Source organism: Piliocolobus tephrosceles, chromosome 10 (genome assembly GCF_002776525.5).
Source record: "Piliocolobus tephrosceles isolate RC106 chromosome 10, ASM277652v3, whole genome shotgun sequence".
In the NCBI taxonomy this organism is placed as follows: domain Eukaryota; kingdom Metazoa; phylum Chordata; class Mammalia; order Primates; family Cercopithecidae; genus Piliocolobus; species Piliocolobus tephrosceles.
Genome location: NC_045443.1, coordinates 117,781,425 through 117,793,171, shown reverse-complemented (window position 1 = coordinate 117,793,171; position 11,747 = coordinate 117,781,425). Strand labels below are relative to the sequence as shown.

The following is an 11,747-nucleotide window of genomic DNA, read 5'->3' as shown; positions in this document are numbered from 1 at the left end:
GAAGCAGCGCTGGCAGGCCTGCCTTGTGGATGGCACACTGCAGCACTGGCAGGGGGCAGTGCCAGGCGGGAGGGGCAGGGCAGGATGCCCTTCCTGGCCAAATCCCTTGGTTAAGTACCAGCATCTGCGGTGGCCCAGGTGCAGGGGAACCACTATTGCTACCTCTCCAGCAGCAGCCAGCGGTGAGTCTGATATGTCAGTGGCATTCAGACCAAACCCGCCCCCGCAAATACCCAGAGACCGAGGCAGGAAGCTCTGTAGAAATTCATTTTATTCTTATTCGGACTATTTTCAAAAGAAGCAGTGGTGTGCTGTTTTTCTAAAAATATGCCTTTATAATTTTTATAGATGTATATTATAAAATCCATACATGTATTTACATGATTGCTACATACAAAATTACAGCCCTGTGGTATGTACACATCTACAGGTACATTCTTGCCGCGCATCCCTGCTGTGCTTTCCCCATGTGAGGGGGGGAGACTGAATCAGTTGTGAGCAGCTGAGGGCTGGCCGGCCGCGGAGCCTCTGAGTTGGGGCCTGGGTGGAGGAGGTGGGGCTGCTGCAGAGGCAGGGGCAGCAGCTGCTACAGGTTTCTCCTGCAGGCCAGCAGGCATCTGGAGGCTTCCCGCAGCTTCCCCGTCTCCTCCACCCTGTGGTGCCTGTGCTGCCCTCAAGGTGGGGTGGCTGACCAGACCCCTCTAGTGCCATTCTGTGGCCTGGGCTTGTTTGGCTGGGCCAAAAAGATACGTATGTGAGGAGTGGAGGAGGGAACTGTGGGAGGAGGAGACCCCATCCAGCCCCAGCCCTGAGCCAGGGGAAAGGGCTGGATGGCTAAAGCCTGCAGATGACTGGTGACAACATTCCGCCTGGCCCGGCCCTGCTAAGGGCAGAGACTGGAGGCTGGGAGGGACAGCAGTGGCGACCGGGGGACAGGGCCTTCTTCCTCCCTGGGGCTCGGGTGGCCTCAGCTGAGCTTGGGTAAGCGCCGGCTCTTAAGACCTTGCGGCCAGAGGCTTGGCCTCCTGCCAGCCGAGGTGCATGCACGCAGGGGAGGGGCTGCCGTCTCCCCTTCGACCCTGGGCCGGGGCTGGGGAAGGAATGGAGGCTTAGGCCTGGCCCACTGCCCCGACAGGACTAGGCCCCCGGGGCTCGGGCCTCCTCAGACATGCAGAGAAGGGCCTCCATTCCTTCTGTTCCCCATTTGCTAAAATCGAGGAGGCAGCAGTGCCTGGGGGTGGGCTGCGATCTGTTCGGAGTGAGCTGCAAAGCCCAACACCAAGGGGCCCCTCTGGGAGGTGGCCTAACCCTGCTCAAGCAGGGGATCCTGGAGAAGCCCAGGCGTGGGCTTGGCCAGGTGGTGGGCCGAGGGAAGCCTTCCGTGGCCGAGGCAGGCCCCCACCTCTAGGTCTCCATTCTCACCAGGGAAAGGGAGCAGGCCCTCCCAGACCCATGGGGCCCCAGCATGAGGGGTAGGGCAGCTGCTGAGGTGCGAGCCGCAGGGGAGGCCTCGCCAGCACTGCCTTTCCAGCTGCCTACAGTCCACCCATCTTTGGTGGCCTCACTCCTCCCAACTTAAATTTTCCTGAAGAATGAGAAGAGTCGTTTGCCTTCGGCGGTGCTGGGCTCATCCCCCCGCCCAGCGCTGTGGCCCCTGCAGAGGGCAGCAGCCGGCTGGCTCCGTTCCTTCAGGTGCGTGTCCATCAGCTGCCGGTCAATGACCCTGTGCATGTCATCCTGCAGAGGGGAGGGGACAGTGGCCAGGACTGAGTAGCTGCTCTCACCTAGCCCTGGGGGTGGACAGGGAGGTGGCAACGTCAGACAGATGAGAGATGAGGATGTGATGAGAGGCTGCAGCTAGGACTGCCCTGACCAAGAAAGCAGTGAGCGTGGGCAAGACACCAGGCACACGCAGGAGCCGCATGGCACCTCCAGCCTCCTCAGGCTCCGGCTGGGGTCTCCTCAACAGTGTTACCCTGCTGGCCTGCCTCGGTCCTCAGCTGATGGCTTGGGTGGTCTGTCCCTGCCGTCTTCACACTAGCACTCCACCTGCTCTGACCAGGCCTCACAGCTCTTGCCTCCCGTGTCCTGTGGGCCTGGCTGGTGTCTCCGGGATGCCTTGCCACCCCCAGCCCCGGCAGGTCCTAGGGCCGCCTCGGCTTTCCAGCTGCCCAGCCAGTGGCCTGGCCTCGGGGGTTCCTCCTGCCTTTTCCAATCATTCCAGCCTGAGTTGCTGATGCCCAGGCACCACAGCAGCCCCACGTGGCAAGGATGCCCTGGGTGCTGCCCTAGACCCCACTGCTGAGGCTCCCATCTGCGCCAGAGGCCAGGGGCCGCACGGTCTTCAGGGGCTGTCCCGCACCAAATCAGGCCCGTTTCTTCAGCCTCCTCTCTGGGTCGGGGCCGTCCCCAACTCAAATTCGTTCATGTGGCCCAGAAAACGCCCCCCCACAGCCCGCCCCGCCATGTTTTACAGAGCAGCAGCCTCTCCCATAGAGGAGCCTGCGGACAGGGCAGCTTCACTCTGGTGGCTAGACTCTGACCCTGGGTAAGATTCCATTTGACAAAAGAGTTCTGCCACTAAAAAAGTTTGAAAACTCCTGCTTTAGAAATATGAGCAGCCGGCCGGGCACGGTGACTCACGCCTGTAATCCCAGCACTTCGAGAGGCCGAGGCGGGTGGATCACGAGGTCAGGACATTGCGACCATCCTGGCTAACAAGGTGAAACCCCGTCTCTACTAAAAATACAAAAAATTAGCCGGGCATGGTGGCGGGCACCTGTAATCCCAGCTACTCAGAAGGCTGAGGCAGGAGAATGGCATGAACCCGGGATGCGGAGCTTGCAGTGAGCCAAGATCGCACGCACCACTGCACTCCAGCCTGGGCAACAGAGCGAGACTCTGTTTCAAAAAGGAAAAAAAAAAAAAAAAAAGGAATACAAGCAGCCTGTGTAATTAGTATCATTCGTAAACATAACACGCATCTGCTCAATTCCTCCATGACTCGAACCTGGCAGCCTCTGCGGCATCCTGGTAAGACCCAAGCTTTTCTGGCTAAACCCTAGAGTGAGTCAACCTGCGGTGTCCAAGCACAGGACAGGTGAGGTCTGCGTTCAGGGCAGGCTCCCTGTGGCCGGGGCAGATGACCTCTTTGGTTCCAAGCAGCCACTCATGAGACGAGGGCATGAAGCTGGGCTGGCCAGGCCCCTCCACCTGAGCAGCTTGTCCACGCCTCCTCCCTCCCACCCGTGGGTGTCATTCTAGTATCTCTGCAGGTTTCAGCATGAAACGAAGGGGCTGAAACGAAGGGGCCTTCCTGAGTCATCATGGCATTGCAGTGAGTGTGGACCCCTCAGGCTCTCCGGCTCAGGGCCTGCTCTCCAGCCTCCCCATCCTCTCAACCCTGTCCTTCAGACTCAGCTTGTTCCTGGTCTTCTCCTTGCCCTTGTCTTCTTCTGTTCTCTTCCAACCCCTTTTCTGCTTGCCCCTCAGAGCTGACACCATGCCAGCTATTTGCCAACACACGGTCCCTACTTATCAGTTTCCAGTGTATGGTCCTTGGCACGGTGCCCTGCAGTCACGACACGCTTGGTAAAATCTACGTTAAATCCAACGTGGGAATGCTAAAGGGCCTTTCAAAAACCAACCTTTCAAAGCTGCCAGTGTTTTGTTTGGCACACTGAAAACTGCATTTTTTAACTTTAAGCAATCAGGTCTATCCAGGTCGCCCTTTAGAGTTTCCCAGACACATGCTGCTCATCATTCCATGCCTGCCGGTCCCTCCGTGGACGGAACAGCCATCTATGAGAAGATGGCACCAGTCGTCAACACTGGGCCCCACGCTGCTGAGGAGCTCACTGGACGCGCCTGTGATGGAGGAGGGAGCTGGGACTCGAGGGCATGTCACACTGCACAGAGATGACGCCAGGCTCCAGCACACAGAACACACTAGGCCATGAGGGGAGGCGGTGGGGCGGCACAGCAATGGCAGGGCGAGAGGGTGGATGGGGTGCAGGGCTCAGGCTCACCTCAAAGGCAGGAGGGGTGTACAACTAAAGCTGTTGATACGGGAACTGAGAAAGGCCACTAGATCAGAAACCAAAGGAGCCAGATAGTAAAAAGCCCTGAGGAAGCAAACTGTAGCCGGGAGAGAAGAGAGAGAACGGCGGTCAGCCAGGGCGCGGCCAGCTGGCTGCTGTGCAGGAGCTGAGGAGCCAGGGACGGGCACCCTGCGGTGGGGCCAGTGCTCTGGCTGCCAGCCCCATGGGGCCCTGGGAGCAATGGTCACCAAGAACCTGCCCTCCACGGGGGGCTTACCTTGTAAAGCCACAGACGGCTTTTCATCTTGTCTGGATGAGAATTCTTGGGGAGAAATATTAATGTTTATACCCATATCCTAAAACTGTGCTACCTAAACCTCACCAATAAAACCCAGCCAGCCACAGCCCGGCCCAGTGAGGAGCCATGCTGGACCGTGCAAACAGTGGGCCTAGAGAGGGGCCACTGATCCCTCTTCCCCAGGGCCTGCACCAGCACAGTGCTCTTTGGAAAAAGGAGGCTGGCCCTTGAGAAGGGGAAGGGCGGCAGCTGCTGGCTGCAGTAGGGTTGCTGAGCCGCATCCAGCTGTGAATTTTCATGCAATTATATTGAGCTTCCTGGGCTTCCATGTTAACCAGCTGTTTCTTTCCAGCTTAAAGCCCAGACAACCAGCTGAAAGGGGAGCCCCACTCCAAGTCTGGAGATCACTACATCTCCAGACAGCAGCAGCCTGGGCACTGTCACTCAAGAGCATCCTTAAGCGTTCTTCCCCAAGGACTCGGGGACGTGAGCTCTGGATCTTGCCAGGTGAAGACTGGGATGCGCTGCTCACCCAGTCACATGGGACCCTGCAGTGACAAACTCCTTACTCTGCCTGGCTCAGAGATGCCTCTCGTAGTCTCCTCTCACCCTGGATCTCAGTCTCCGGTTTACCTGCCAAGCTTCCAGCTGCTGTGAGAGGTTCAGTTTCTGCTGAATAGCATCCAGCAACTGGCTGTTCAGAGACATCATATCCATCCTGCACTTGGCGAGTTCCAGCTCCACAGCATTCTTCCTGAGAACAGACAAGCCAGGGTGAACACGCACACCTTGTGCCAGAGGCATCTGGGTCTTTACTTGGGGCACCTGGAGTCCACAGGATGAGGAAACAGGCTCTGATCCTGAACTCACAACAAACAGCAGCTGCAACAGTAACTATGACGTTGCCTGTAAAGGGCTAGTTTGCAACATGTTTCCACATCTATTCTCTCAGCTTTCATAACCGACCTGCAGCTGAAAGGAGTATCTGTCATCCCCACCTCACAGATAAAGAAGCAGAAGTTGAGGGTGGGCGTGGTGGCTCATGCCTGTAATCCCAGCACTTTGGGAGGCCGAGGTGGGCAGATCACCTGAGGTCGAGGGTTCGAGACCAGCCTGGCCAACATGGAGAAACCCTGTCTCTACTAAAAATACAAAATTAGCTGGGCATGGTGGCACATGTCTGCACTCCCAGGTACTCAGGCTGAGGCAGGAGAATTGCTTGAACCCGGGAGGAGGAGGTTGCAGTGAGCTGAGATCGCGCCATTGCACTCCAGCCTGGGCAAAAAGAGCAAAGCTCCGTCACATACACACACACTAAAGTACACACACAAGTACACACACAAATAGAAGTTGAAAAAGCACAATACTAAAATGAGGACTGGAACCCAGAGGGATCAAAGGCCTCACACAGCATAAAGGAGCTACTCATCCTTCCCCAAAATGGCCCATTCCCCACCGGAAGACAGGAACCTTGTCCTGCTGGTATAGAAGGGATTCCTTGTAGTTAGCAACCTCCCTTAGGGGAACTGTCCTGAAGATACAGAGGTGTGCGAAGGTAGCCACACAGTGGTGATCATCACAGCTTAGCTAATCTGAGTAGCCAAGCGGTCATAAATGATATAATGGAATACAGTCACCAGTAAAAACCATAATGTGTGGCCGGGCGCGGTGGCTCATGCCTGTAATCCCAGCACTTTGGGAGGCCGAGGTGGAAGGATTACCTGAGATCAAGAGTTCGAGATCAGCCTGGCCAACATGGCAAAACCCTATCTCTGCTAAAAATACAAAAATTAGCTGGGTGTGGTGGCAGGTGCCTGTAATCCCAGCTATTCAGGAGGCTGAGGCAGGAGAATCACTTGAACCTGGGAGGCGGAGGTTGCAGTGAGCCAAGATCACGCCACTGCACGCCAGCCTGGGCAACAGAGCAAGACTCTGTCTCAAAAAAAAGAAAAACAACAAAAGCCCACAAAAAAACCATGAGGTAGAATATTGACAGTTCATAACATATTGCTGAGTGGAAAAGCACCAGAAAACAGGATCTAGTATTACACTAGTTTTGTAAAACAAAAACTGCCTGTGTCCACTGGGTGCAGTGGCTCACGCCTCTAATCCCAGCACTTTGGGAGGCCAAGGTGGGCGGATCACTTGAGGTCAGGAGTTTGAGACCAGCCTGACCAACATGGAGAAACCCTGCCTCTACTAAAAATACAAAAATTAGCCGGGCGTGGTGACTCATGCCTGTAATCCCAGCTACTCTGGAGGCTGAGGCAGGAGAATCACTTGAATCCAGGAGGCAGAGGTTGCAGTGAGCCGAGATAGTGCCATTGCACTATCTTGTTGCCAGCTTGGGCAACAAGAGCGAAACCCTGTCTCAAACCAAAACAAAACAAAAAACTGCCGGTGCGTTCAATGGATATGCACAAAAATGTCTAGCTGGTTATCGCTGGGTGATTACTGATGGGTAACTCCTCTGACATAATTTTGTATTTTTTATTATCACATTTGTGTTTCACGTATTACTTTGTTCACCTTTCCCAACATTCCTAAATCACAGCTGTTCAATGCAAAAGAAAATTAATTTTTTTCGAGGGCAGGGGAACGGGAATAAAGGCAGAAGGACCTCTGCAGAGGCAGCCCTGGTTGCCCAATTGCAGAAACGTGTATTATTTAGCCCTTGCCTTCATTAATTGCTCCCTCAAGGACTGGAAACAGCAAAGCTAACAAAAGCGTGCTCCTTGTACAGGGCCAGCGACTAATGTGCAGGGCTCAAGGGCAGCTAGAGGATCCGCCTGCAGGGGCCGCCTAGTTCGAGCTTCACAACACCGACTGCACTAACCGAAGTGCGGCCGGAAAAAGGAACAGGTGGATCCCACTCGCAAAGTGCTCAGGCCACTGCTGCGACCAGCACTTCTTCTTTGGCTTCAGGTCTACCAAGCAATTAGTCACCTGTGCCGACACCGCAAAGGGCGCCCCGCCCGCCTGCCCGCCTTCCCGCCTTCCCGCCTTCCCTAGAGAAACCGCTCCAGACAGCTCAGCCACCGCGTCAGCCCCGCCCACTGCGACAGCGATAGGACCCGAGCCCCGTCCAATGGATGCTAAGGACTCAGATGCCAAAGGCTGCCTCCGTCACACCCACTGCTATTGGCTGGCAGCAAGCAGCGGAAATCCTCACGCGGCATCGGTTGCCATGGACACCCGTCCAGCAACGTCAGAACCCCTGGTGCCGCACGGCAGCCGCTGCCTCCTGAGCTTTCGGCGTCCCCCGGCAGGTGGCGCCCAGAGCAGCGGGAGCCCCAGGAATGTGCTGACTAACGCTGCCGCCGAGGGGCGGAGGGGCCCAGGGCTACAGCGGCGGCGCAGCGCGGGGCATGGTGGGGTTCCCTTCCTTCCCAAAAAGGCCCTGAGGCAGGGTCTGTCTGGACGACCTCCAATCCTGGCCACACGCTGCACCCTTGGGACATTTGCTCACCAAGGAATAAGTGCTCGTCATTCATGGGAAACCCCAGACCAAGATCAACACATTAATCACATTTTAAAAATAGGAGTATTTCCAAGGGCTCGAATAATTCCTTTTTACAAATGAAACCACCAGTAACTGAGTTGTTTTTGTAAGGCAGATTGCTAGCACAAGATTTGTTTTGGTTTTAGTGAAGGCCTTTCACCTGCAAGGAGATAAAAAAATTGCTACTTAATTTTCCTGAAACTCATTTATTGTATAGGAGAAGGTGCACCTTAAGGTTTCGGCAGCCCAGTGACGAGAAGGAAGTTATTTTTCTTAGGGATTCTCACCCCTCACTACACATTAAAATCAACGGGGAAAGAAGTGGGCCCCAACTGACCCCACCCAGTGATTTCAACTGTATTGTTCTGGTGAGGTTCCTGGTGTCTCAGAGCTTCCCAGATGATTGTAATGTGTGGCCAGGATGGAGAATCAGAGATAATGTATATGGAAGAAGTATCTGGTAAAACTAAGGTCCTATACAAATGGAGGGTGTGGTTTCCTCTTTAAATGACTCCTTAGGCTTGTTGTCTCAATTCTTGTATAACACAAATTCATTTCTAAGGTACAGGAAAAGAACTGTCCTCCCAGAGTAACCTAACTGCCCAGCCAGCCCTGTTCTATAGGAGTCCAGGAAGGACAGGACCCTTGCTCTAGAGTTCTCCCTACTGGTGGAATCTTTCCAGAGGGGAGGATTTGCAAGTCTAATCAGACTCCTGGATAGTAACTGGGCCTCCTTTGAAAGCAGGCAAGGGCATACATTTCAAGGTTTCATGTAGATTTGCTCACCCAGGTGGCAGAGCTAGGTTTTACTTTTTTTTTTAAAGGGAGGAAGACTGGACAACTTGCTGCTTCTCTCCTGCACCCTGACACTTTCTGTTTGTATCCACCACCTTCCATCCCACCTTCCATGCTGATGACAGAATATGATCTTAATGTTCACCTTCTTGTCTGAGAGAAGGTAACCAACCCATGTGTACTTCTATCTTCATTCTGCCTTTTGTTTTGTTTTGTTTTGAGGCAGGATCTTGCTCTGCCATCCAGGCTGGAGTGCAGTGGCATGATCACAGCTCACTGCAGCCTCAACCTTCTGGGCTCAAGTGATCCTCCCACCTCAGCCTCTTGAGTATCTGGGACTCCAAGAGTATACCACCACACTCAGCTAATTTTTTTATTTGTATTTTTGGTAGAGACAGGGTCTCGCTATAGTGCCCAGGCTGGTCTTGAACCCCTAGGCTCAAGCAATCCTCCCATCTTGGCCTCCCAAAGTGCTAGGATTACAGGTGCCTTGCCTGGCCTCCTTCTGCTTTTGATTTCTAATGGACTTCCACGATTAGCACCTTCACTTTACCATTTTATTCCATCACACAATTTCACTGTTATTCATAAAGGTATGCTGCCTCCTCTATCACAGTGACTTTTTTTTTGAGGCAGGGCCTCACTCTGTCACCCAAGCTGGAGGGCAGTGGCAATCTTGGCTCACCGCAACCTCTGTCTCCTGAATTTGTGATCCTCCAACCTGGCTTTTTTTTTTTTTTTTTTTTTTTTTTGGTAGAGATGGGGTTTCACCATGTTGGCCAGGTTGGTCTCGGACGCCTGACCTCAAGTGATCCATCTGCCTCAGCCTCCCAAAGTGCTGGGATTGTAGGCCTGAGCTGCCGCACCCCAGCCTTATCACACTGTTTACTTAAGTATCCATTAACTAAATATAGTGGAAATCCAAGCAGCAAAGATGTATCCTTATGTGGGCTTCACCAAGAACAATTTCTAAAATGAACTACAAACTGACAGACACCACGACATGAGGTTCTGACAAGAAAGAAAAGGGGACCCAAAAGTAAAACAGAAATGGAGATAATGAAAATGATGAAAGAGAACAGAAGGGAGGGGAAAGTGTGTGTGGAAATGAGAAGGTTAGAGTATGAGTAATTTTTTTTTTTTTGAGACAGAGTCCCCATTCTGTTGCCCAGGCTGGAGTGCAATGGCGCGATCTTGGCTCACTACAACCTCCGCCTCCCGGGTTCAAGTGATTCTCCTGCCTCAGCCTCCCAAGTAGCTGGGATTACAGGCGCCCGCCACCAAGCTCGGCTAATTGTTGTAGTTTTAGTAGAGATGGGGTTTCATTATGTTGGCCAGGCTGGCCTCAAACTCCTGACCTTTGGTGATCTGCCTGCCTCGGCCTCCCATAGTGCTGGGATTTCAGGTGTGAGCCACTGCAACCGGCCTGAGTATGAGGAATTTTAAAGTCAGAAGTGAAAATGTGTGTCATACTATTTTTTTACAAAGGCATATAGTATTTTATTTACAAATTGTTTCCAAGGAGCTCATTTTAGCTTCCCAACAAGTAGCAGTGTAGCAGAGGGAAAAGGGTGTCAGGAAGATGGGAATCAGAAGACCTGAGGTGGAGGCTCATGAGTCACTGCTGGCTGTGGCCCTGGCAAAGTATTTCTTAGTTTCCTCATCTGTAAAATTGGGATTAAAATTTTTTACTTCTTACTGTGGCTGGGAGGATTAAAGAATAAAAGTGTTGGCCGGGTGCTGTGGCTCATGCCTGTAATCCCAGCACTTTGGGAGGCCAGGGTGGGTGGTTCACAAGGTCAGGAGATCGAGACCATCCTGGCTAACATGGTGAAACCCCATCACTACTAAAAATACAAAAAATTAGCCGGGCATGGTGGCACATGCCTGTAGTCCCAGCTGCTCAGGAGGCTGAGGCAGGAGAATCGCTTGAACCTGGGAGGCGGAGTTTGTAGTGAGCCGAGATTATGCCATTGCCCTCCAGCCTGGGTGACTAAGTGAGACTCTGTCTCAAAAAAATAAATAAATAAAAATAAAAGTTCTTTGTAAACTATAAAGTGATGTATAAATATTACTATTGGCTGGGCACAGTGGCTCACGCCTGTAATCCCAGCACTTTGGGAGGCTGAGGCAGGTGGATCACTTGAGGTCAGGAGTTTGAGACCAGCCTGACCAACATAGTGAAACCCTGTCTCTACTATTACAAAAATTAGCCAAGCATGGCGGCAGGCGCATGTAATCCCAGCTACTTGGGAAGCTGAGGCAGGAGAATCGCTTGAACCTGGGAGGTGGAGGTTGCAGTGAGCCGAGGTCGTGCCACTGCTCTCCAGCCTAGGCGACAGAGCGAGACTCCATCTCAAAAAAAATAAACAAAATAAAGAAATATTACTATTAATATGTTGTAAATGACCCCAAAGTAGATATATTTTTGGTAACTATCTCCTCACACTCCTTGAACAGGGTGGCGCTTGGCACGCTGACTCATGCTTATAATCTCAGCACTTTGGGCAGATCCCTGGAGCCCATGAGTTCAAGACTAGCCTGAGCAACAGGGTAAAACTTCGTCTCTACAGAAAACAAAAACAAAAACTAGCCAGGTGTGGTGGTGTGCACCTGTAGTCCCAGCTACTCGGGAGGCTAAGAGATGAGAGCATTGCTCCAGCCCAAGAGGTCAAGGATGCAGTGAGCTGTGACTGGGCCACTATACTCCAGCCTGGATGGCAGAGTAAGACCCTGTCTCAAAAAAAAAAAATACATAAAAAGTAATTCACAGGGGGATGGGAGATATGTAAATATGTTTGTTTCCAAAGATTCTGAATGTAAGAGAATGCATTTATGAAGAAAATGTGGCCAGGCCGGATTACTCATGTCTGTAATCCTAACACTTTGAAAGGCCGAGGTGGGCAGATCACTTGAGGCCAGGAGTTCGAGACCAGCCTGGCCAACATGGTGAAACCCCATCTCTACTAAAAATACAAAAATTAGCCAGGCATGGTGGTGTGTGCCTGTAATCCCAGCTACTCGGGAGGCTGAGGCACAAGAATAGCTTGAACCCAAGAGGCGGAGGTTGCAGTGAGCTGTGAGCATGGGTGACAGAGTGAGACTTTCTCTC

The 11,747-nt window shown here is 52.8% G+C and overlaps 1 protein-coding gene across 2 annotated transcripts in view; it reads right to left on the bottom strand.

Moving 5' to 3' along the window:
• Positions 1 to 253: 253 nt before the first annotated feature.
• The window catches only part of BICDL1 (BICD family like cargo adaptor 1), a 107,673-nt gene continuing 96,179 nt past the window's right edge, over positions 254 to 11,747 (bottom strand). For both annotated transcript variants that reach the window (XM_023204566.2, XM_023204572.2), the window contains 2 exons: positions 4,972 to 5,092; positions 254 to 1,737 (listed from right to left, as the gene is read on the bottom strand). In XM_023204566.2, the coding sequence (XP_023060334.1) occupies positions 1,576 to 1,737; positions 4,972 to 5,092 (283 nt within the window). In that variant the 3' untranslated portion in view covers positions 254 to 1,575. The remainder of the gene's footprint in view (positions 1,738 to 4,971; positions 5,093 to 11,747) is intronic.